The sequence below is a fragment of the Mesocricetus auratus genome, unplaced genomic scaffold, assembly GCF_017639785.1.
Source record: "Mesocricetus auratus isolate SY011 unplaced genomic scaffold, BCM_Maur_2.0 Super-Scaffold_4256, whole genome shotgun sequence".
NCBI lineage: Eukaryota > Metazoa > Chordata > Mammalia > Rodentia > Cricetidae > Mesocricetus > Mesocricetus auratus.
In genome coordinates, this window is record NW_024429182.1 from 43,422,634 (window position 1) to 43,449,943 (window position 27,310).

General features: G+C 36.3%; 2 protein-coding genes across 4 annotated transcripts in view; one reads left to right on the forward strand and one right to left on the reverse strand.

Moving 5' to 3' along the window:
* Positions 1 to 17,872, forward strand: part of Vps13a (vacuolar protein sorting 13 homolog A) — a 170,575-nt gene extending 152,703 nt beyond the window's left edge. For both annotated transcript variants that reach the window (XM_040746689.1, XM_040746714.1), the window contains 4 exons: positions 11,361 to 11,446; positions 13,390 to 13,513; positions 13,721 to 13,795; positions 16,660 to 17,872. In XM_040746689.1, coding sequence (XP_040602623.1) covers positions 11,361 to 11,446; positions 13,390 to 13,513; positions 13,721 to 13,795; positions 16,660 to 16,710 — 336 coding nt within the window. In that variant the 3' untranslated portion in view covers positions 16,711 to 17,872. The remainder of the gene's footprint in view (positions 1 to 11,360; positions 11,447 to 13,389; positions 13,514 to 13,720; positions 13,796 to 16,659) is intronic.
* Positions 13,797 to 27,310, reverse strand: part of LOC101825095 (guanine nucleotide-binding protein subunit alpha-14) — a 164,013-nt gene continuing 150,499 nt past the window's right edge. The window contains exons 6-7 of one of the 2 annotated variants that reach the window (XM_021225494.2): positions 25,179 to 25,332; positions 13,797 to 18,189 (exon numbers count right to left, since the gene is read on the reverse strand). In XM_021225494.2, the coding sequence (XP_021081153.1) occupies positions 18,185 to 18,189; positions 25,179 to 25,332 (159 nt within the window). In that variant the 3' untranslated portion in view covers positions 13,797 to 18,184. Of the gene's footprint in view, positions 18,190 to 22,512; positions 23,937 to 25,178; positions 25,333 to 27,310 lie in introns of those variants that run through there. The other variant, XM_021225488.2, reaches the window with a different exon arrangement.

The window sequence follows — 27,310 nt, forward strand, 5'->3', positions numbered from 1 at the left end:
CCTAAAAAAGGTGAATTGTTAGTAGTCCTTGTAATACATAATCACTTATGACTGTTATGTCTTTTGATTAGTAAAGGAATAAGGAGTGTTTACTTTAACTTACAGCAAAGACTTTACTTATATTGAACTTACATTAGATTGTATGAGATAATTTACTAATTTTTGAGTTTTCTTTTCAACTCATGTTTTGATTTCTGCATTTAATTTTTGCACTTGCCAAATTTTTATTCCTATAAACTATTACCTCCTATGCTCTTTGAAAATGGCCATCCTACAATAGCAGAAAAAGATTATGCAGTAATCACCTCTTTGGAGATTAGTCTTTCCAGAATTTGGTCACATTAAAACAAGATCAAGGACATGTATAGCTAGACCCAAAAATAAGCAAATATCAGAGACTGTTTTATTTTTATTACAGTAATACTCACAAAACCATGTAGATGAAAATAGTGACTATAAAATAATGACCACTACATCACAATGAATTTGTCTTAACACCTACTATTTTCTAACCCATGGCCAACATCACAAAGCTAGAAAAACACAATTGCCATACTGTGTGTACATGAGGAAGCAGAGGTAGAGAAATGTCTTGATTTCTGGTATTGCAAAGCATAAAACTTTTCTCAAACAGAAAGTGCCAAGCTCTTGGTTTGTAAGACATTTACTGAGTTTTCCTGTGGTGAATACGTGGTGTCTATTCTGTGGTCCCAATTTCATGGAGATGTTCTAAAGTATTAAGAATGTATTGAACTGGAGAGATGGCTCAGAGGTTAAGAGCACTGACTGCCCTTCTAGCAGTCCCGAGTTCAATTTTAGCAGCCACATGGCAACTCACGACCATCTGTAATGATATCTGGTGCCCTCTTCTGGCATACAGACAGAACATTGTATACATAATAAATAAGTTTTTTTAAAAAAATAATTTATTAAGAAAAAACGTTCTGATTAGTTTGTCAGTGGCTTGCCATTTTAAGTTAAAGAAAATTAGTGGTAAAATCATTTATTTAAGTCTTTTCAACAGTAAGATCATCACAGTCATGTGTAAGTTTTATTAGGTGTTCTTATGGGTTCCTCGTTACTTGGTTTAGCCCTTAGGAGTATCACATGTTCTTAGCAATATAATTGCCCCTTTCTGGTTTTCTGCCACTGGGAAACATTTTAAAACATCTTTAACCACAAGTACTAATTGGCTTTCCAGTTTTGCTTTTTAAAAAACACTGCATTTGTCAGAGAAGAGCTTAACACTGAAAATTGCTTTGTTTTGTACTGTTGTCATCTTGGTTGGAAGTGTAGAAATGGAGACATGTACTTTATTGTTCTGCAACCTACTCAAAGGAAACAAAAAGACTTCACATTTGAGAGTCTTATGATGTAAATAGTTCCTTTCTTTATGACTATAATTAGCAAGTTTTTAAATGGTGTCTGTCTAATAGGGAAGTCTATGGAAAAGCAATATTTGGAACTTATTTTGTAGTAGTGTCCCTTTTTATGTAGTTTAACTTTATATTCTAAATTTCTACATGGTCTTTGCTTGTGTGAATAAAGTAGGAATAGTTTCTCTTCCCTGAATAATTAATATTGGGAATTCTTTATTTCCAGTTGTTTCTCCCTTGTACTTGAATAACATACTGAAACCTGACAAAATGAAAAAAAATCCTAAAATTGTATCCATCATAATCATGTGTGATTGATTAAATTTCTAAGAGCTGTTGAATAAAATCAGTTAGAGCTCAACGTTATAGTTAGATAAATAGAAATCCAGAATAACATTAGCTTTAATATTCATTTGAACCAATAAGTCAAAATAAATCTTAATTTAGTCAAACTGATATAAATTTCAGCCTTGGGGCCTGCCAAGATGGCTTAGTGACTAAAGGCCCTTGCTGCCAACCCTGATGTCCTGAGTTAGATAACTGGAACCCACATGGTGGTGTCCTGTGGTCTCCACACATGTACCTGGGCCTACAAATAAACTTTAGCTATTTTGTAGTCATTAAAATAGTTTTCATTGATGACTATTGGCTTTAAGGTCATGTTATAAAATGTACAAACCGGAGACTTATAGATGTCTTCTGACTGTGGCATTTCATACTTGGTATGAAAATATTGTATTTATGTCTCAGCCATATACACTGAAGAATATTACTGTCATTGCTACTATTTTGTCTAGTTTAAATTGTATGGTAAAAATTCTATATTAAGTACTAATACAAAGAGGGTCAAAACCAGCTACTCTGTTACTGAGTCTTTTCTGCTGCATCTTCAACTGCATCTAAGTTTTTGTTATAGATTTCATTGGAAATGAATGTATCATAGCCTCCAAATATTAAAGACCCAAGAGTTTTGAATAAAATGTTATCAAGTACAGACATTTAGATAAGTAATGATGATCATGTAAAAAGAATGCCTGGCTTATTCATGATTATCAGCGCCTTTGCAATAAATGATGATCAATTAAAAACATGTACACTTAATTTAATCTAAGTTCAGTGAATGAATGAGTAAAAAGCATCATAGGGCTGGGCGTTTGGTGGCTCACACCTTTAATCCCAGCACTCGGGAGGTACAGGCAGGCGGATCTCTGTGAGTTCGAGGCCAGCCTGGTCTACAGACAGAGTTCCAGGACAGCCTCCAAAACAATACAGAGAAACTCTGTCTTGAAAAACAAGCAAACAAACAAAAAAGCATCATAGGAAATTTTGAGTCAAAAGATAATAAAGTACATGAGTCAGAATAGGTCTGAATTAGAAAACAGTAATTTATGGTTTTCATGAATTTATGGTTTTATTTTAATGTGGTAAAGCATTTTCATATCCATAATTATTATCTACAATGTGCTTTCTAATATCAGCAAATGTGTAATAATTATGTGATACTCAATTTTAATGTAGTCCTCAATACATACGTATATTCTAAACAGTGAAATAACAACAAAGAATCTCTCTTGATTGAGCTATGTCATTCTTGAGGATCTTATATAGTGTTCAAATTTAAGCCAGAGAATAGTAGATAGTATGTTTTTTAAAAATTAGACTAGAAAAAAATTTAAAAATCAGACTAGAGATTAAGATAACTATGTATAATTTGTATTCACTGAGAATATTTTATATTAGAAATTGTCATTCATCAATAATCTGTTGTCTGTATTATATCTACAAAAATTTTCTTACCATATTGAATAAAACTTGCCAATTCTATGAATGTGACCAGGTGAGAGGCATCAGAGCCTATGTAATCACAGCACTCAGGCCAGCCTGGCTAAAGAATGAGCTCTTGCCTCAAAAATACCAGGCTGGTAGGTAGAAGATTCAATTACATTAATAGGTTTTTATGTGTAACTGAGCCTATAAAGCCCAAAGTCATGCTCATGAATGTTTTCACCAACATTGATTGTGATGTAAAACTGTATTTAATAACTGATATAGAAACTTTCAAAAATTATATTTTCACATTTATTAAAATATTTGTTCGTTAAAGACAAGTGGGGGAATGGGTAAATAGCTCAGTAGGTAAAGGTGCTGGTTGCACAGCCTGGCAACCTGAGTACAGACCCCCTAGGACCCACAGAAAAGCTAGACACAGCAGTGCAAGTCTGGTCTGGCTCACAAGGTGGCATAAAGACCCATATTAAGCAGGGAAGAATGACAAGAGCAATTCTCAGAAGGTGTCTTCTGGTCTCCACACACACCGTGACACTTGTCCCTCCCCCAGACAGTGTGTGAACACACCTCACACACTTCTAAAGTAAGAATTGACAGAAAAAGGTTATCATTTATATATATATATATATATATATATATATATTTTTTTTTTTTTGGTTTTTACGAGACAGGGTTTCTCTGTATTGTTTCGGAGGCTATCGGTCCAGCCCGGCCTCGAACTCACAGAGATCCGCCTGCCTCTGCCTCCCGAGTGCTGGGATTAAAGGCATGCGCTATACCGCCCGGCTGTATTCTTAACCACATATGGGTTATTTTCTTTTTAACATTTTTATTCATATAGTTATGATTTAGATGCATGAATTCTATTTAATGTTTGTATTACAAATTGTATAAGCAGGATTATTAACTTTTAGTGATTAAAAAAACTTTCTACTCATAGTGTAATTCCCACATGTGAGACATAAGACTTAGGGACACAAGTGACTAGTTGACATTTCTGTTTTCCTTTTTCATTGAATGTATTTTCACCTTTTAATATTTCTTGTTCTAAAAATATTTCTTCCTTTAAAATTAAACCTCCTGAACTGTATCTGTGAGAGTGCCTGTGAGAGTTCCATTGAGAGCTGAGTCGTCCCAGGACAATAGCATGTTCTTTACCATTTCAAGTATTTTTAGTTTGATCCATATTGTCTTTGGATTCTTTACAGAGTTATGATAGTTGCTGTTGTGCTAGTTGTAGGAGGGAGGCTGCTTTGTTTGTTATATGTCTTTTCTTTCAGAAATTACAGATGTTTAATTAGCTTCAAACCCTGCCTTGCTAGCCATGGAGGATAACTACCTTCAGCGTCGTGGTCTTTCATTTTACTTCAGGAAGAGAAGGACAGTTTTTCTGGAAGAAAGGGCTTAAAAATAGCAGTCAGACCACAGAATAGTGCTGGACACTCTTCTTCTGACTTCATCTAAAGTTTTAAGTAAGTGGACAAGAAGTAGGAGACATGGCTTATTTAATTCTCACTCTTTATTTTGTAACTTTCCCTCTCGAGAAAAATATTTCTAAATGGAAGGAGAAAACTGAAGAGAGCCACATTTTTATTTATATATATGCATTTATATGCAAATAAGAATTTGTAGTGCCTCAGAAAAAACAGAGCTTGTGGGAAGGGCACTGTCTAGCTTGGATGGATTCTGAGTACTACTCTAGCAGACTGTGTCACACCAAGTGATGGTAAAAAGTACTTTCTGAACAAGACTTTGAAGTTATTTGTGTCTTCTTCTGAAGTGATGGTTCTCCTTAGAAATTGTTCCACTTTTTGTTCATCTTAATTGAAAATTTATTAATGTAAATCCAGAAAATAAGACTATTTGACTTCTAAGTATATTTTAAAATGTGTTACCACTACAGTTGTTACATTTGCAAATATAATAGGTAAATAGCATTATAATAGAAATTCAGTACATATTCATAATTTTTAAACCCTTGAATGTTAAGCTCAGATAGGCTCCATTTGAACTTTACTCTCTTTTTTACCAAGGAGAATATGAATACACACACACACACACACACACACACACACACACACACACACACACGGTTAAACACTATAGTAAGTACTAGTTTAGAAAATCTTCAGTCCTAATTAGGCTTAATGTGCTAAATTTTGAGGTCAGGTTTACAGCCCATGATGCCACTATTTACTTGCTAGAACTCTTGCCTTTTTTTATTCCCTAGTTTCTGTGAACAGACAAATTCTCCCATGGGGGAAGCTACCACACTGGTTGTCAGATCATTAATATTATGAAAGGTATTTTCATTTACTAAATAATTTTTATATGGGCCTCTGTATTCATTTAAAAATTTGTCATATGCTAAAAAATACCATTTTTTATTTTTCAGTTAAGTCTTTAAGAATCAAATGATACTTCATGAAGTGATACTGATATCTTAGTAACTTCTGATAATTCTAGTGGATTACATAACAACCTACCACATACAGGACCCTTTGGGAAGTACTGTAGAGAAATATACACTTAAATTTGTCTGAGGCAGTTACTGTCATTAGAGATGTAGTGTAGAGTACAAGGATGAGAAGCTGGATATTTCATGTGAAATTAACTTTTCTAGAGTAAATTATTAAGCTACTCTGAATTTTAAAATTTCACAAACAAACAAACAAAAAGATGCTACTTAACATATAATTTGATTTTTCTCAGCCTGACTTGGGCCATGGTTTATGTTAAACTACAAACCATGGTTTTAGTACTGTGAGTTCGTTTGTCTTTGTTGAATCCCTATTATTAGTATCTTAGGTTTTGGGTTTTTTATTGTTTTTTTTTTCCTGAAAGAAATTAGGGTTACAGTGCTTAGGATGATAGTTAAGTTTCACTCATCCCTCATAAGCTTAATAATTCAAGTGATGGGGATTAAGAACAACCAAATCCCTCTTCCTCACTAAAGTGCAAGGCTCTCCACAGAACTATAGGAATTGGGCACAAAGTACCTATCTCAAGAGAATAATCGCAGATACTTATGAACTTCAAAACTAAAGAGTCCTCTCTGAATTTGTAGGATACCTAAACTATATCTTAGTGAATTGCCCAAATGAGATTCCTCAGCATCTGCTGTAATATTCTGTAAAAATACAGATAGTCATCTCTTACTATCTGCAGGGGATTGGTTCTAGGACCCTCAGGGATGCCTAAACCTCTAGATGCATCAAAGTATTTACATACAACATTTATATTTTCCTGTATATTTTAAATCATCTGCAGATTACATATAATCCCAAATTCCACATAAGTGCATTGCAAATATCATATTCCTCAGGAATACTGATGTAAAAGTTGGTATGTCATAGATATAATTGCAGTTTTTAAAAACTACTTAGGATCCCAAGGATGACTGGGTTCTGAAACTACAAAACCGAAGGTTAACTATAATGCTGTGGTCACTCATTTTGATATTAAAAATTGTTACATGAGATTTAGCAAGACCTTGTGGGTCAAGGCTTGGATTCTTGAACCATATAAACCTTAATTTAGTTTTAACCTTTCCTTTTACTAACTTTAATCATTTGATGCCTGTCTGGCCTCTGTTCCAAAAACGGATATAATTTGTAGTTTCACTTGTCTTGATATTGTTGTTAGGATTAAAACAAGTAAGACAGTGGATGTGATTATTATTAGTATGCCTAATAAGAACTCTATTGTATTTTTATTATTCCAGATGAATACCAATTTATGCTAGCTCTTGGCCACCATTAATAAACTATGTATTCCTCATTTGCCTCCTCTTTGCGAGGATAAAAGCATCATTAAATCTCATCCTTTTTCTTTCCTTTCAAGGTTAGTAGAATAGTTATAATACCATGATAATTTCTACATACTAATTGTTTAACATAGAAACAATAAACTCATTTGGACTGTTTCTCATTATACAGTATTGGAAAAGAAATGCTATTGTTATTTCAAGTATATATAGGAGGGATAGATAAATAGCGATGAGTAAATATTCTGCTTGAAATGCTTTAGTAACTGCACTTCATGATACACATGCACACACACTGATTCTAGAATGTGTTAGTAGTCATCTGGCAGCTTAATTCTTCGCTTTTTCCAGGCTGTTTTTTGGCTATACTAGTTGAAAAGAGTTCACATCTCCTGAGATTTAACATCTTCACTTGATTTTATAGAAATGGGTTATACTCAGCTTTCATACATAAACTGTCACCACACCTATGTTTATGCTTCAGCTGACAGTTAGGATAGCTCATGGCGCATGAAGAGACAAAGGTATGGAGCTTAAATACTTCCCCTTCAAACCCAATGACAAAGCATTAAGATTGGACATTTTAACTGCCTTGCCTTTCTGTTCATTGTGTAAGAAAGCACTGAGCTTTGAGGTCTTTGCTTCTACCATAGTTCATTACAAAGCTTGATTCATACCATTTCTTCAATCATGGATTTAAGTTGCAAACTAAAGTGACTTAGTAAAACTTTAAATTGCTAAATGCTTAATAATTCTTAATAATTGTAGTATTTACTCCAATTTTCTGAAAAGATAAGGTTCCTTTAAGCACAACATCCAGTTGCCTGTATCTTTCTCCCTGTTCCTTCCTCTTTCCCACTCCATTCTTTCATGGGACAGTCTTGCTATGTAGTAGAGGCTGACCTAGAACTTGTGAGGAAACTCAGGCTAGCCTGCATCCTGTTAAGTGATAGTATTTTAGATGTACACCACCTTGCCCATTTTAATTACACATGTTTTTAATCTTTATTTACTTACTATTTAGGTTTTTTTGAGACAGGGTTTCTTTGTTGTCCAGAACTCACTATGTAAACCAGGCTGGTCTCAAACTCAAAGAGATCTGCTTGCCTCTGCCTGCCATGTTTCCAAGTGTTGGTAGTAAAGGCATGTGCCACCATTCCTGTCTCACATGTTGCTGTATTTAACAAACAAAACACAAACTTCCTACGACTATGAAATACTGTTCTAGGAGAGTATTTTGATCATATTTGAATTTGGTGTAGATTTATTTATATTTAGTAAAGTGCCTTGGGAACTTGTCTTTTTCCAAATTCAGACAGGAACTGTCACCAATAACCATGTGAAATGTTGTCTACAGATTGTTACATACACAGTGAATGCACTTTTAGTTGTTTCTGTTTCTTTTGTAAACTCTCTTAATGATAAGTAATTCATATATAAAATTAATGAATAAGGCAAAATTGTTTTTCATTTATCACTGCACTACATAAAAATAAGGGTAACATGTCCTAAAGGTACTGGTTATTGTTAAGTCCTTGGTACTTCAGCTAAATACTTAGTATATAAAGCTTCCATGTATCGATGTCAACCTTTATTGTACTCATTCTTTTATTTTACATGCTATCTGAAGTTAGTGTAGTGGAAAATTTCAAAACTAGCATCTATTTAGAATAAAAACGATGTGGGATTTTGACCTGTTGATCTAAAATAGTCACCTAAATTCAGCTGCTTAACAGCTTGCCTCAGTAACTGGCATCTGCCGGGTTTATCAAAGACATTTTTAAGGTAACACAGAGAAAGTGTGACTGACACAGTGACAAATGTGCATTAATAATCCAGAAAGCCAGTGTTCTAAGCCATGTTTGCAGTTAATCCCAAGCTAATCACTTAGCTGTATTGTTACTACACAACTGTGAAGGGTGAAACACCTGATCTTCAGTATGCAGATTGTGTTGGATGAACAGTTACATTTGTGTCATAGTTGGAGTTTTGATGGTGTTTGGAAAACCATAAATCTTCATAAAGGATGTGTTTACAAAGTCAAATAATGAACCAGAAAATTGTGACTAAAAGTACATTTCTAGACTGTAATGTGGTTGGTAACCTATCAAATTCTCTCCTATGCTTCTGCAACTTTAGATTCACATGTTGATAATGGAAATACCTGAAGACCTATAATGCATGGTGACTTCGTTTATTCAAATATATCAACTGTAATAACAGGGACATAGTTTATGTTTTGAAACATGCTGTGATCAGAATGTCCATTTGTTTTGTCCAGTGTTGCATATAAAGATGAAGTACAGAGAACATTGCATCATTTACATTTGTAAAAGATTTGTGGCTTGCTTATATTAGATGTTGTCGTGACTATTGAAATTGGTTTAATTTAATCAGGCACAGCTTAGAATTGTTTGGTCTTAAGTGAAAAACAATGAAAGATTCAACTTCACTACCATGTCTTGATATTGACATAGAAGATACTGGGAGATGAACACTGGCTTTTATGTGGTTTGAAGGTTATAATTTACTAATGAGCTGTATAGACTTTTAATTTTTATACTGTGGTCTAAAGAAAATAGATTTTTGTATTCTTGCTTTCAGAATTTGGCCATAAAAACAAAGAACACTTTCATAAGCTTATTTATTTCAAATGAAAAACAAATGGAATTAAAGGGTATACAGTTAAAAGATGAACCACTTCTGCTGTCATCAGTGCTCTGCCCAAGCCTGGACAAAGAGGAAAAAGAAAGAATAAATAAAAGAAGGAAAAGAGGTGCATGGGGACCTCACAATGAGTGATAACATCCAGGAATAATGTGTGGATTTTCACTTTTCAAGTTTTTTCATCAAAATGACTGCTGGGCTTGGTGGTGCACACTGAGGCAGGAGAATTGGGAGTTTGAGGTCAGCCAGCATTACAAAGTAGAATCTCTTCATCTTAGAGGGGTTTTGGTAGCTTTATCTTATAGGTTGTACATAGTACTTATAAAATGAGAATAGATAATCTTTTCTTTACCATTGTGAAAAGGAACTTTTTTCCTTCCATTTTGAAATGAGTTACCAAGTTTTTCAGATATAATATTATCTGAAAATACCTTCTACCCCTCCTCTGTAAAATTTGATGCTGCTTTCTCTTAGCTTACATTTATCTCTTTCACCTAAGTTTTCAAATTTACTTATAGTTTGTAAATTAATAATCCTCACTAAGTTCTTCTCAATCTGTGACTTTTTCCCTTCACTTTGTGTTTAATTGCTCTACATATTACAATAGAGAATAAAGATGTTTTCCATAATATTTTATAATCTCAAAGTTAAAAAAAAACATGCATGTCATTTACTTCCATGAAAGTAATCTGGTGTTTTATTTCTTTCCTTTTCCAATAAAGGTATAAAGGTAAAGACTCTCCTTATCATCTTGGTACAAAAGACTAAAAAGGAGAGTCTTCACCAAGATGCTTAGGAAGTCAACATTTTTTCTAAACTAGATGATTTTCTTTAATGTAGTTTCATGGGGTGCAGTTTTTTAAAACTATTTAACATCTTTGGAATTTCTCCATGGCTCCTAATATGCCTAAATTCTCTCCCCACCCATTTGGTTTTTCGAGCCAGGGTTCTTATATGTGACAGCTCTGACTGCCCTGAGTCTCACTCTAGACCAGTCTAGTCTCGAACTCACAGAGATCTACCTGCCTCTGCCACCATTGTGCTGGGATTAAAGGCGTGAGCCACCACTTCTGGCACCTAAATTCTTAATATGCATCATTTTTTACTATTCTTAGTCACAAGTTTTACTAAATTACTTGCCTTTAAAATACAGTCTGCTTTTATTTTAAATATCCAAGGTACTTGCTTCCTAAAAAAGTGATATTGAAACAAATAATAACTGTATGTATGGTTACATTTGTATTTTCTAGAGCAAAGAATTGTTAACAAATGTTAGTGTTTTAACAGTCCTGAAAGTGAATTTACACATTGTCCGTTGGCTTTGGGTTTATTCAAAAACTCTGCTTCTTATTTTTTTTAACTAGTTCTGAGGCTGGCAAAGAAAATGACTTTTAAACAGAAAGGAACCTGTTCTTCCCTAGTAGTTCCTACATTTTAATGTGTATACTTACACGTTTCTATACAAGTGTGATAGGATTCAAAGATTAAAATGTCTAGGATATTTTAATCCCTAGTAGATTGAGTTTGAACATGTAAGCTAACATCTTCTAAAAGCCTAATACTTAAAAACTGTCATTTCTGCATTTGTATAACCTCAAAGCAATGTGATAAACACTTTTACAATGGAAATAATTTGCATATTTAATTCAATTTTGGTGTGTGTATTTACTATATTAAGAATGTTAGTTATTTGCCTCCACTAAGAAATTTTTTGAGAATAATAAAATAAAATGGAATATTTCAACTTTATTCTTTTTTTATAGGTCATGGAAAATGGAAGATTTGCAAAATACAAGTATTTTACCCATGTCATGATCAATAAAACAGATATGTTCATGATAACAAGACGGTAACTTCTTTTCCTTCTCTAATATAATTGATAAGGATGACAGGTTCTTACATTCCTCGTGTCTATATAGCCACACTGATTGCTATAAACTCTGGTCGTACATTTAAGTTCATTTTTGTGTATGCTTATAGATAAACACAATCATAAATACACAGAATTATAAGTTAGTTTAGTATCCCAGCTACTTTTGTGTAGAACTGACCTTTCAGATAGACTTTACCCTCTAAATATCACTCAGGTTATTCTAGAAGTCAGCAGTCCTCGTAATGGCATTTCTTCATAAGAATGCATAAGTTGACTGTCATAACTGGGTACATCAATGTGAATAGGACAAGATACTCCCAGCTATGACATCTTCAGAAAGGCATGTAGACTTTTTCAGTATCTCCAGCAATCTCAGACATGATTGAGAGCAAGAGCCTGACTGGCTTGTGTCTCAGCCACATGCCATTTATAAATCACTTTCTGAAAGTGTGTGCTATCAGTTTAAAATTGGTATCTCAACTACAAAGAACATCTGTGGGAAAGTGGTCTTTGAAGGAAGGATTAAGTGGAATCATAGGTGAAATGCATTTTTCTTATTTCTCCCCCATGAAGTCTCAGATGTGACTTCTCTCTGATTTTGACAATAACAGGACTTGATTTTTCCTGGAAAACCCCAAGGATTTTCAGTATGTTGATTCTGTTCAGTGTGGTCAGAAAAGCCTCTTTCTGACGGAGGGTGCAAAGTACATTATTCTAATGTGTTACATGTTCTTGAATATTTTCTGGTAATTGGTTGTGTAAATGCTTAACATTCCTTTAAAAGTGCCTTATTTATTAAGACTTCAGCTCAGTTTTCCATTATAGCTCATGCTGTACATTTTCCACTGAGCATTGCTTCAGCTACATCCTATATAGATGTTGTATTTTCATTGTCACACTCTTACAATTGTTTTTACCATTTGAGATTCTTTAACTCATAGCTTGTTTTAGAAATGCCTTTATTTGTAAACATTGGGGAGTATTGTCATTTTTTCATCTTTCTGTTATCCAGTTTTTAATTTTAGCCCATTGTGGTCTGAAAACAGATACTTTTATGGTTTCTATTGTCTTAAATTTATTGTCTTTTTTGGTTTTGTTGTTGTTGTTGTTGTTGTTTGTGGTACTGGAAATCAAGCCCAGGGCCACATACTTTTTAGGGAGGTAGTTTACCTTTGAGCCATACCTCAAACCCTAAATTCACAAAGGTTTTTGTGGCACTATAGAATGGCTCAGCTGTTAAGAATACTTGCTGTTCTTGCAGAAGATCCAGGTTTAGTTACCAGCATCTATATAGGATGGTGCACAGTTGATAGGGGAATGTCCTTTTGTATGCTGCAAATATATGTTCTCTTATTGGTTGATGAATAAAGCTGGTTTGACCAATGGACAAGCAGAATATAGCCAAGCAGGAAGTATAGGCAGGGATACCTGACTAGGAGGATGCAGAGAATAGGGACACAGGGAGTGAGTCTCAAGGAGACACCATGTAGCTACCATGAAGATAGGACCCCTGGGCATTCTCTGATAAGATAAGGTCATGTAGAAATACACAGATTAATAGTTATGGGTTAATAATTAAGAGAGAGCTAGGCAATAAGAAGCCATCAGCCAAACACACTAAACAGCTACAGGCCCCAGTGTGACAGAAACTTCTGTCTACACACAGTCACCTGTAACTCTGGTTCCAGGGGATCCCATGACTTCTTCAGGCCTCTCTAGGTACCTGCACACATGTGCACACACATACATTCAGGTCATCACACATACACATCAAGTTTTAAAAAAATATGATTTTAATATTGCTTTGTTTATCTATATGAATATTCCCTGTGTGTGTGCAAAAAAATAAAAATAAATCTTGTGTTATTGGCCTACGTTTCTCAATTCTCAAAGTGAATCCTTTTGTCCCCCTAACCTAGTGGTGTGTTGTTTGTAACAAAAGGAACATTTGGACAGCTGACATGTGAATGGCAGTATAGTTTTGATGAATTTACCAAAGAGCCATTTATTGTCCATGGAAGAAGATTGCGCATTGAAGCAAAGGTATGTAGAACAGACTGTTTCAATACTTATATTTCTCAAATAGTGCATTAAAGTTGACCCTTTGATCTGTTTTTTATGAATGCTGCTCTCAGGATAGTTTCCCTGAGACAGTGTAATTGTAGCATCTGTAAGGGGGAGAAGTCATTTCTTTATTGTATTTCAACAACTGGGTTTTCTTTTTAATGAAGTTATGAACTCTGTTTATAGGAACGGGTGAAATCTGTATTCCATGCCAAAGAATTTGGAAAAATAATTAACTTCAAGACTCCAGAGGACGCTAGGGTAAATATAATTGATCTTTATTTAAACCACATAGAAACATCTCACTTTGAAGCCATGTTTTGCGGCAGGTAAATTTTTTTAGGGTGTTTGTTTTTAACAGCTTTAGTACATATAATTAATGATCTTTTCTTCAAATATTTTTCAATATATTCAACACTCTGGCTTTTCAAATAAAATTGCTCTTTTTTTTTTTTTTGAGACAGGGTCTCACTATATAGTCCAGGATATCCTAGAACCTACTGTTTTCCTGCCTCCGTCTCTTTAAGAGCTGAAATTACAGGTTTTGGCATGTTTTCAGCAAACACCAATAATCATTGTGTTCTAGTATTATACTTTCTCTGCTGGAGTGGACAGATTAACTCCGCATTGCTAACTTCTTTACTACACAGTTACAATGGTGTAACAAAACAAGTATGAAACCAAGGCTGTAGTCAGAAAAGGCAGGTTTCAATATTTCCTCTCTTGCTCACTAGTAGAACTTTGTGGGAAGTCAGTTAACCCAGTTTCTTTGAAATGGGAATGGAGAGCAGTGAACATGCTTTTGGGATCATGGCAATTACAAGAAAATGAATCATATGAACTTACATCACATTAATCATAGCCAAGATGCTGTTCTTGATGGAGCATTGTACTACTGTTTGGGGTAACTCATTTTAAGAGCACTGGACCTTTCAACTTCATCCCTGTACCTCTGCCTTCTTACTACATTGCCCATCAAATATTACTTGATACCATTGTGGACAGAGGTTTCTGTCCTGCTTGGTCCCACAGCCACGGAATAAACACAGAGAGACTTATATTGATTATAAGTTGTTTGGATGGTGGCTCAAGCTTCTTATTGGCTAGCTCTCTCTTAATTATTAACCTATGTATTATCTTGAGGCTGTGGCCTCCTGCAATGCTCCTTTGGCGGCTACTTGGGGCTCCCTCTGGTGACTGCTTCACTGTCTTTCTTCTTCCCAGAATTCTCCTAGTCTGATAGCCCCACCTGTACTTCCTGCCTGGCTACTAGCCAACCAGCATTTATTCATCAACCAATAAGAGAAACATATTCACAGCATACATAAGGAATCTCTCCCATCATACCAGTTCACTTGTCACATCTAGACACTAATTGCTTCCCTCCTATGTATACCTTGAACCAGTTAGCGTATGCTATGAAATTTCTATCAAGGTAGTGTGATTAAAGGTGACATTGGCATAATCATAGGAAGGGGGAATGAATTACCACAAAACGGGAATAAAGCACTGAAATGTTTCTTCCAGGAACTAAGAGACAGAATATGCTAACTGGGCTTTTCTTTGAGGATAGACTTTATTACTGCTTCAGTTTCATTAAGTTTTTTTTTTTACTGTGTATGTGTGTGTTTCAGTTTTGGTAAGGTGCATGCATCTAGAATTTGTTCATTACCAATATTTTGGCACATAGCTATTCATAATAATATGATGATCTTTATTTCTCTGGTATCATTTTGTAATGTCATTTCTGGTTCTGAGTCTTTTTATTCCAACCAAGAGCTTTGTCTCATTTGTTTATGTTTTCAAAGAGTTACAATTTCATTGGTTTATTTGTCTCCCTGACATTTAATTTTGAGTTTGTTTTGTTGTTTTTCTAGTTTCTTAAAGCACTGTGAAATGGTTTATTCTCTGTGACTATGTTACTTCGGATCAAATTTTACTCTTTCTACAACTTTTGTTCTAAAGTTGGTTTTCTATAAGTATGATTACTCCTGATTTCTTCTGCATTCCATTTGCATGGAATAGCTTATTAAGTCCTTTCACTTTTAGCTTATATTTGTCCTTAGAGATAAATGCATTTCTTATAAATTGCATAATAGGTTTGGGTTTGGGGTTGTGTGGGTTCTTAATCTAGTCAATCATTATTCATAGGTGAGGTCTTAATGCAGCCCATGTAGAACCTGAGTTTAACTCTGTCATGGCCTTGCCCTGTTCCCCAGAAGATGATATCTTGCTTTGTGCTCTGCTGCCTAGAGTTAGGAGGGTGGTAATTAGCTTAGTTCCATTGAAGTTGGTTGTGGTTTCACTCAGGCATGGCATGGCTGGGTTTCAAGTCTAAGACCTGTGGTTAATCGACTGTCTTGCCTCTGGGGGTGGGAGCATCTTTCCATGCTTATTTGCTTGAGGTTGAGTTACAGTGTTTTATGGACAACTCTTACCTTCCTTCTTAGATGTCTTTTTGTTCTGAGAACTCAGTAAGCAGGATGTGGTCTCACTTGATTTCCTTAGCTCAGTTTGATACATGAGTAGCTGTTCAGATTGGTGTGTCTGTGAGGAGACAGTCACCAAAGCATCTCATTTAGCTACGGTCTAAATCTTTTGGAAATGGTACACAACTATACCACAGCTTTCATTCATCAGACCGATCCCACAATCATGGACTTTGTTGATAGAAAGGTTTATATTCGTTTCATTTTAATAATTTCTAGTTCTTTCAGCATAAAAAATGATCATGAGAGGAACAAAACTGCTCAAACATATACTATGTTACTACCAACTACAAAATTGTAATTGTTCCTACTCAAACTGAATTCCTATATGTAGAACTGGTACAAGATGGAAAGAGTTTTGCAAAACTGAGTTTTCTGGCAGAATAGTTCATTGTAATTTTCTTATTCTCAAGAGGAACCTTTAATTCCCAAAATGTAATTCTAATTCCAAAGACCTTAGAGAAATACTATTCCTCTGACATCTGGGCTATGTCAGTGTTCTCTTGTACCATATATAGGCTAACTATTGGCTATCAGTTTATGTCTAATGTTGGCTTTTAGATTTCCATTCATTCTGTTTTGTTTAACCACTAGTTCATTGAAACTATTAAGCATTGCTCTATTTCTCCCCAACAGTGGATCCTTACAAAGCTGGAAGAAGCAAGAGAACCATCTCCAAGCCTATGAGGAGGGAACGCTGCCTGGAGGCACAGCAAGCCGTTATTACAGTTCCCATAATGTACCTTCTAACCCCTGTGGAGAATAGGAGTCATTTCAGGGAGGGCATGCTTTTAAATGCTTAAAAAAAAACAAAAACAGTCAATTGGGTAAACACCTATGTGATTAAACTACTAGACGGTTCATTCAGTTTTCTAATCTGAATCATGCATCTGGTTATGATTCTTAATAATTTTTTAAAAGAAGGGTTTACTCGGGGTATTCTCAGTAGTGATAGAGAGCTTGCTCACAGTATCCCTGTCAAACAAAGTATAGTTTCTCAGTTAATATTGTAAACTTCTCTCATGCTTACTTCGTCTCCCTGATTGGTGGGAAATGATCAGATTAAGCACTGCCTCAGTAGCGACACAAAAAACCTTGGTAATTTCTTCAGAATCATGAATTTCTTTTTACAAAAAAAATTGGTATTTTTCTTATTTTTCAAAAAATGATTTGATTTCAAAAATACTAAAATGTATAGTATAACTGTGAAAAACAATCTTTTTTGAGATTGGACATAATACCCCTTGTATCACAGACTTAGGGACTTTAAAAACTAAGTATATATCCAAAAAGGTAAAGTCCCTCCAGGTCTTTAGAGCCTTGGAAATACTTCCTCAGGGAAACGTCATGGATTTATCCAGTTTGTGGTGTTAATGGACGCTTGTTTTCAAAGTAAAAATTTAAAGCCTTAATAGTCCTTACCTTCTGTTTACTGGTAACAGGAATTTAAAAATATAAAAAAAGAAAACCTTTCTAATATTAGCTATAATAAACTATACCCTAGAGTAAAGAGCTCCTCTCATGAGTTAAAGTGCAAACCCTAAGATCTAACCAGTAATCTATCCTATTGCTTTGGATTAAGAATTTCAGGTTTGCCTACTCTGTAGTTATTCAGGTGATAAACACTTAAAAATATAGGCTCATCACTACAAAAATTCTGAACTCCATCATAGTAAAAAAATAAGGTTACAGGTTTTCCCCCCTTTGGTTTTTGTTCAACATCTTTGCTCTTTACTATTAATGGACTATTTAAAGTGAAACAGAATGTCTCAATCAGTTATTGAATAACACAGTGTTCAATCTGTATTGTAATGTTACCAACTTGTTATAAACTGGTGTTGAAATCTAAGAGTCTGTTTGGTCACTGGGTGTTTAATCTGCAGACTTGTTAAGCCTTTTGCTTTGCTGTGAAAGCTGGAATGAACAGCTTGCCAGATTGTAGCTGCATTTGTGCTGCCCAAATCCTGCTAGTGTTACCATCTGATTTCAGAGAACACACTGATTGTTATTGGTGGCAACCTCCAGAATGCTTTTTCTGCTAAATGTAAACTGAATCAAAAGATGACACATCACAAAGTGTTGTAGTTGTGCATCCCCAAGATGACCTTCTTCAAGGTAAGGTACAAGCTTTCTCTTGCTGAGCCCCTCCAAGTTTGCAGAGTCAACCTGTGAAGAGAGGTGTTAGAAGGTTGGTATTGTCGCCTTATCTGGAATGTTGCTTTCCTGGCATGCCAGTCACTGCCAACAGTTAAATACCTCATTAGTTACTTCTTTCATGAGTTCAGAAAAATTAGATTCCTAATTCCCCAGGTTTGCCATGATGAAGTGCAAAAGTAGTAATTAGCGTAGCAATTCTGTAGCCTCTGGCAGCCAGCAGGATGGGCTTTATTACTAGTGCACATGCATAGCTAATGTGCCTGTCCCCCTTGTTCCTGCATCAGTCAAAACTGAGAAACAGCTCCTGTTCTTTATGACTTGTGGACACATCACCTCCTCCCTTTACTTTCTGACTGTACAGTAGAAAGACACCTAAACAGTGAAAATGAAGAACATTAACCACCTTTAACATAGATGAGATATTACATAACATTTTATAATGTACGGTTACATGTTTGATTCGATAGTCTTTTTCAGAATCCAGACTCCTTTGAGAAAAATCATCCATGAATCATAATGTTCATATTTTTCCAGTACCTTTGCTTTCATAGTGTTTATATGTATGTGGGGGGGGGCTTCAATGATCTCTATCATAATCCCATTTTTCAGATATGTAGCAGCAGTAGTATCCCAGTGAGTATTACTGTGCCAGTATCTAATCTCTTAGAAGCACCCACAAGTTGGTGCCCCATTCCTACCAAGTTTTAAAAAACAAAACAAAACAGAAATAATCAATGCTGAATTTCCTGTACTTTGGTATTACCATATTGGCTCATTCTTTAGCCTATGCCAATTGCTCCCTTGTATAGGCCTCTGCATTACAAAGATCGAGACAAAAGGCATGTGCTGTGTGTACTTATAGGTGTCTAAAACTATCAGACCTGCCTGTATGCCAGGTCTTTGCTTTTTGTTTATCTCTGATGCAACTAAAATCCTCAGTGGCAGTGTTTTTCAAATTATAGGTCTTAACCATTGGGTCATGAAATCAGTTTAATAGCTAAAGACAACCATATTTCAGAAATGGAATAGTAAAGAAATACAGGAATAAGAGAACACATAAGAACAAATGCTCTTTCTATTTATAATTTAAAACATTAACACTTTGTAGTATTAGGTTTTAAAAATGAATGAAAAAGGTCTGAAAGACTAGGGCTATCCATAACTGCTGATCAATGGAACCAGGAAATGCATAAAAATTAACTCTTCATATGATACACAAAAGACCACAGGCTGTGATAGAGCCCCCTCGCTACAGGGCATCTTACTTCCATCTGCTTTCTGTCTGACTCATACAGGTAGCAAAGATCCTGAAAACCTGGTAACTAACCATGTCAGGGCCATTATTGTAGAACCTGAGCACTCACCTGTTGAGGGTGCCATACAAATAAATATCAGTACATTTTAACTAAAAATACTGCATTTCCTCATTTCCATAAGACCTTAGTATAAAAGGAAAACTGGATTGAATCTGATAGAAGAAATCCAAAACTTCATCCATCTGATTTCCTCTGGTGCTGCATAGAATGACATATCGGTCCTCACTCTAGAAAAGAACCCTTTGCCTGTTCCTTTGGGTATGTTTTTTGAAATCTATACTTCATTGTTAATGCTAACCCACCTAAGTTTACATTAGTTGGCTAAATGGTGGTTTTTATATCTGTGGTTTGTAGCATGGAGGGGTGAGCATTATACCCAATTGCATGATTTTCCTCACTAACCTAGAAGGAGGTGCTTGGCTAAATAAGAAGAGGCTGTGTCTTACTCGGAAGCCCCTGCTAATGTTTCTTCAATTAAAACCTTTTCTACTTTATTGCCTCTTTTGTAAAATAATCTCATGTCATTTAAAAGTATGTTTACTTTAGCATTATGGGTTCTTGATTTTTTTTTAAACAGTATAGCTTTTTTTAAAAGAGGAAAATTGGAGTTACCCAAAGCTTGACACAAGAAATGTAACTTCATATTTTATAGGTCAATATCAGTATTTTTTAAAAATTGAGTTTTTTATACAAATATAAATTTGAGTTGTAGTTTAATACCTGCTGTGATCCATATCAAATTACCTTGATTTAAAATCTCTGTCACTGAACATATTTCTGTGATATCAGTGCTTCCTTGTAGTAAAATCTTTGTAACAAGGACCTTCATGAGGCCTTTAAAATGCCTAATGCTTAGAAGTGTTACCTCCAGCAGAGTGATGAAAGCCTCAGTGTTTATGATGTCTTCTACCACCATTATTTAATTGACTATCTAGATGTTGCCAGTATTTGGGCAGAAAACATTTCAGAAAGCAACATAAAATAGCTTAGAATAGAATATCCTCAGTATCAATGAAAATTCCCTCAAGACCACCAATAACTATAAATCATATTTATGACTTGTTACAGCATGTGTATAAATTTTTAAATGATCATCTCTGTATATAAGTGTATTACAATTAATGAAATTGTTGGGGAAGGTGTGCTTTAAAAATACATTCTTTTCCTAGTTTTTAATTGTACAGTTACATTCTTATGAAATTACCAAACTAGTGTCCTTAACTATTTTTATATTACTTTAATAGCCTGTACTTCTTTGGAATGTTTGTTATTTGGTAAAACGTGGCCAATTGGTTACAGGATTTTAAAATATTCTTCATTGCATCAGTATTTCCTTCACTTTTCTGTTCCTACTGTCTATCTTCTCTATGTAAACATGACCTATGACCTAATTACCTATTACACAGTGGCTGCCTTATTTTTATGTATTTTGATATAGTCTATTAACACAAGTGTTTCAAATGTGGTTCTTATTCTTAAAACTGGTCTTAGTCTTTTTCTTTCAAAAAACCTGCTGGAAATACTAACACTTCAAACTGCTTATTTCTTGGAGGTGGTAGATTTCGATTGCATGCTAAAATGGCTGCCTATTTTAATGGTATGTGAGTCCAATAAAGCTTTCTGGTCTTTGGTTTGTTTTAGTTGTTATTGGATAGAAACCAGGAACATTCACTTTCTCTTGCCTGTCTAAAATCTACCCTCTGTGACCTAACTAAGTCACTCGAAGAGATCAGTACTCTGACTTTTTAGTTGAAGTGGACAGCCTTCTAGCCACGCATGCTCACCATTGTCTAAAAGCTTAAGAGAATACTTGGTGAACTCTCAGCCACCAACTTCAGATGGGGTGAGTATATTTTAAAAAGAAAGGCTAGGGGAGAATTTCTGCAGAAAGAATTAATATTGACAGAAATCAACTAATTCACCTCTGATGTCGAGAGTTAACCTTACTGAAACTGAAAGGTTTTGTTACCACCCTTTGATTTATTCCATACCTTTCTTGCCCTGAAACAATTACTTTCTTATATATCAACCAGAGGTTAAATTGTTAATAGGGTACTTGAAAAGAGAGTCCCACATTGTTTAACATCCTTGATTGTGATTCTGTTGATATGCTACTTTTTAGATTAATTGGCTAGTGAGACCCAGTCAGTTAACCTTTAACCATGGTTGTGATGGGGAGGGACTACAATTTGATTTTAAATATCTTGAAGAGCTACCCTTTTGTCTTTGTCTTGATGGCCAATTATTTAAAATAAAATTTAGCATCCATTTGTCCAGTTCATGCCTTAAGTAAAGACTGACTTTCAAAACCTAATGCTACTTTGGTAGAATGGGTTTACACTTGGAAATGTTCCAACAAGTTGACAATCTGGAGGTCCACAACTGGGTGTAAGAAAGGCTTAGTTTAGCTCTAGGAATTCGACCTTGTGGTTCTGCAACAAATGTAGCAAATCTAAGAATGTTTATAAAGACTCAACTAAGTAAACACACAGTGACTGAAAGCATTAAGGCTGAAAATCCACATACTATGCTGACTCTAGAACATCCAATCCAGCAGTGCGCCACAGAGAGGTTACTACTTCCCCTCATGATGGTAAGGCTGACTGGGAGCTGCAGCTTGCAACTGCCCATCATCTCAAAAGAGTACCAGACCAAAATTCAAAGTACAGTTTCTACTTGATACATGTCACTTTCTCACTGTGGTGAAAGCTAAACCATTTTAAGGTGGAGACCCTTTGAAGATTAGTGAGAGGTAGAATACACCCTAAGTGCACACATACCAATGAGCAGTAGAAACAAAACCATCCTAGGCCTTTGGTCTGAAGCACTCCATTTCTCAGGGGTTGGGATCTGCACTTTACTGAGCCAGCTATTATGGATCTCCAACATTACAGAGATAAATCAAGACTTATTTCAAAAGGGAAAAACAGAAAAGCTGCTGAGTTGTTAAGGCTGTAGGATTTTTCTTTTGAACAGAACTATAATCCATGAACGCCAAGAAACACATCATCAATGCTCCTAGTAGAACAGTATATTCTCAATATCCAGAAAGGCACAGCGTACACAGTTCAAACAGCATGTTCGTGATCACCATCAGAGTTTTGGCAAAGCTTACATGACATTAGGTAAACAAGTTATACTTTAGCAATTCCATAAGTTTATAAGACCTGATCATATGCATTAAGATACACACATGCACCATCTAGAGCCCAGTTACCATCTGTCTCAGCTTTGGCTTCACCACAAAATTATGGCAAAATTAAATTAGATATTGGGATATTAATTTGGCTTAGAAAGTTGACCTGAATTTTAAAGAAATTTTTGTCTGGGGGCATAGCTCAGTTGGTAGAATGCTTGCCTAGCATGCACAAAACCCATCGTTCCATCCCAAGCACCACGTAACCTGATCGTAGTGCAACATGCATCCCAACACTAACCTGTAAATACCAGTGTCAAAATCATACAATTTGAGACCTCCTAATGTCAGGAATAACTAGCAACAGGGTGAGAACTCTCCTCTTTTAAATAAGTTATGTATATGAAGACAAGAGAATCAGAAGTTTAAGGTCATCCTCAGCTGCATAGTATGTTTGAGACCAGCAATAATGGAGACCCTGTCTCAGAAAAGAAAAAAATCTTAGCTGAGCATGGTGGCGTACATCACAATTCCAACAAATACTTGGGAAGTTTAGGCAAGAGGATCAAGGTCATCCTCAGTTATGTAGCAAATGTAGATTGGCAGTTAGCCTTTGGCTACTTCAGGTCCTGACTTTAAAATTAAAGAATTAAACCAACCAAAGATGGTGGTGGGGCATAGAAAGAAGTCTTTGGTTGTTGATAGAATGTTAGATGGGAAGAGATGTTAGCAATGTCTTTAAGGTTTTTTTTTTTCTTTTAAATCAAGCCTATTCAGATGTTTTAGTCACCCAAATTAATCCTAGAGGTCTGAAAGCATGATCTATTGAACACTTTAAAGAGCATGGTGGGGGATCACAGTGGCCTTTTAAAGCTCAATAAAATACCAAACTCAAAAATTATACCTAATCTTACAGCCGAAAGGTAAGAAAAGACAATCAAAAATTAAAGACACTTAAGAAGATTGGTAAGCAAGTAACTTTCAAGTTACACTACCCATCTCTGTTCTTGTGGTCTACATAATGTCCTTGGATCCTGGCCCAGGTGGTCAGAAGCACTGGTAGGATAGGCAGGAAGAGCTCAGATCACCCTGTTGGAGGAGTGGGCCAAGCATTTACACCAAGTTGAATTCCCGAAGGTTTAGCTGTAGGATTGTGTCTTTGACAGCAGCAAACACAAAGCGAATATTCTCAGTGTCAGTAGCACAGGTGAAGTGAGAATAGATGACTTTCTCTTTGTCAGGATTCTGGTCTTGATACAGCTTCAAGATAAAGTCCTTGGCAGCTTTCACATCCTGCTTTGGTCCTGGGTCATGAGAGGAATAAAGATTCAACCTCACCACCGTGTCCTCCCACAATCCATTTTTAATGTATTTTTCTTCTAATTTGGGATCCTTCTTTGATCAGTCTTACTTCATATCTAAGTTTACCTAGAGTAGTTATTACATTTCATATGAATACAGTATTTTTAAATATTTTTCCATTTTATGCAGTGTGTGTGCATGTGCACATGCCTGTGACCAGAGGACAATTTCATGTTATCCTCAGGAATGCCATATACCTCCTCTGACAAGATCTTTCATTGGCCTACAGCTTGCCAACTAGGCTAGACTGGCTGGCCAGCAAGTCCCAGTGATCTGCCTGTCTCCTCTGCCCTGGCTCTGTGATTACAAGGTCTCACTGTCATACCTGACTGCTTTAGGTGAGTTCTGGGGATTGTTTGCAAGGCAAATGTTTTTACCAACTGAGCCATTCTCTAGCCCAATGTTTAGTCTTTTTAAAGTGTCTACTGGTATCTAAAAATTGTACTGTAAAGCACTTTGTCTAAAAATAGTGGCCTAGTTTTTGTTTTCTAACCACTGACTTGTACAGACAGGCAGCTGTGGACTGGGGGAGGGAGGTATGGTACAGAAACTAGAGTTAGTAGGTTGGTTTTAAAGCCTGACAGTTCTAAACCACACTGCCAGAGTGTTTAATCAAATGGGGGGAGGGGGTATGTTGAAACGCTAACATGTAAATATCAATGTCAAGAGCATACTGTTTGAGACCTCTTGTGCCAGGAGTGATTAGTGAGCATGGTTGCATATATGGAATACTTCAGTACCAGCCCTATGACTGAGAAGCAGATAACCTGTAACCCCACAAAGCAGCAGGTGCTCTGAAGCTGTGAGAGCCAGCTCTGCCAGGGAAAGCTGAGTGAATGCATATGCAGCAAAGTGACCGGGCTGCCGGGGCAACAGAAAGGAGGTGGCACACTCGCACAAGCTGTAGACAGGTCCAGGAGGGTAAGAAGGGTTTCCTAGGTGAGGCGCCTGAGCTGAGGCCTCACCAGCCAAGTGGAGAAAGTCAAATGACTTAGCAAATGCACTCAGGCCTTGCAGTGGCGGTATCGAGGTGAAAACATCAGGGACAGTGAGAAGTATGATTTGAAGTGAAAATGTGAAAGCCCATCAGGGATTCCCCAGAAAACCATACTGGACACTGGAGACTGCTGCAGGTGAAGATACCAACAAGGTTGGTGTGAGAGCACTGTGCCCCAAATACTTACCTGTGTATTCTGGGAAATAGCTAATTAGATGAGAGTACATGATTTTCTCTTCCAAAAGATCTTTCTTGTTTAAGAATAAAATCACAGATGAGTTCAGAAACCAGGGGTAGGTGATGATGGTTTTAAACAAGGCTTTACTCTCTTCCATCCGGTTCTAGTGAGAAACGAAGTTAGGATAAGTCAGAAAGTAATCAATACTTGGAAATACCATGCTAGGAGGCTGGGTCCCTGTAGGATCACTGCTCTTATGATGGCAAAGAAATGGACCCACCAGACCTGCTTCCATTTGCCCCCCCTCCACACACACACACATACACACACATTGTCTAGTATCATTTTTGGAGCACTTAACAATTCTCTTGCCCTAAACAAAGCTGTTGTGCAGCTTGGTGCAAAAAGTTTATGTCATTAGACAAGGTGTGTCCTGTAACTGCTTGATTAACAGGTCAGGTGAGACACCAGCTGCAAGTGGGTGTGTGCTTCTGAACAGTGCCTCAGGGGTATTGGAACACAGGAGGAAGGAAAGCTCTCCCAGAGGACCATGAGCCCTCAGGCATGCCAGACTGGTCAGAATGGAACTAACACTGCAGAGCACCAAAGCCTTGCTTTACAATTGGGATGTTGTCCCAATTTGCTGGATGAGCAGAGCATCCTAAAGATTTAACTTTCCCAAGCCCATAGAGACACGAGTCCTGTGACAATTATACTCACAAACAGTAATTTTAAACAACACATTTCAAAAAAAAATACTAAAAGCTCTCAAATTTGAGGGGGCAGATACCTGAGAAACAAGTTGTATCTCATGATAACTACTGTTCTTTACAGTATTTTCTCTTAAGTATTTCTAAGGGAAAAGGCAAGAACTTCCCTTTAGAGGAGGAAACAGCCATAAAAATGTCCAAGTTTCACACATGCTCCAAAGGGATGCATCATGAATCTACTTCTCTCCAAGTCCACACCTGGGCATTCTCCCACTCTGCAGGCTGGGGTCCAGAAAGTATTACCAGGAAAGTAACTCAGCCAATTGTAGAGATTCTCTAAAGCCTAGAATTATCTTCATCTCCAAAGGAAAAAAATTCTGTATGGCAGAGTAAGCAGATCCAATGCACATCTACAACTGGAAGGAATGTGTGGGAATAGCAACCATTTATGTGCTCTCCAAACCTGTGATTCCTGTGTTTTTTTTTAAGGAAAGATGAATATATTTAATTTATAAGAATACTGGGCTGGGCTCCTGGTTCTTGAGCACCCAACCCTTTGACTCTTCTCCTAAGAATTCCTGGGTTTTGTTGTTGTTGTTGTTGTTGTTTTTATGTTGAGGACAGTATCTCTTGAAATTCCATTTGGTAGAGCTAGTTACTCTGATGGGAGAAGTAAATAAGTTCACCCTCCACTAATTAACTAGTATATTGGAACTCTTCAGAGAAAAGCTTTCACTCAAGAGTTAAAGATATGGTTTGTTCATGGGCCACTGCCTGATCTTGGGAAGGGCACTGATAATTGACAGTTATGTTCTTGAAACAAAAGCCAAGAAGTCTTGCATACATTCAGAGAAAAGGGCCAGTAGGAGGATATTGGTATTCCTCTGAAAAATAACCTCACAAGTGACCAACAGTCCTGACACTTTCTGTCAGAGCATCTTATGGAACTAGGCCCAGCCAGCACCTTGCAGCTTTGCAGAAGGCACAGTACCTGCCTGGGCTGCATTTGCCCAAATGCCCTGAATGAGACCCTTGCAGGAAGAGTAGCTTCTAACAATTCAGCTAGGAACCTTGTTTGGGAGTGCCATTCTCTGGAGGCTGAGGAGTCCCCTCAGATGGCATCGGTTACAAGCTATCACGTGGGCTGTGGATGCCTAGCATGATGAAGCCGTGGGTGGCACACAGGCATAATCTCAACACATAGGAGGTAGTGTGAGGCTGGAGGATCAGAAGTTGAAGGTTACCCTTTGCTTCATAGCCAATTTGAGGCCAGCTTAGGCTACACAAGACCCAGGCTTGATAAGGGTGGGATTGGGGGAGAATTGTTAGACAATATTTTATGTATTAGGATCTCTGAAGGGACTTGGAAATGAAACTATCCCCATTGGAACCCAGTAAATATAACTGTAGTGCAGGGCAGTATTTTTTCCA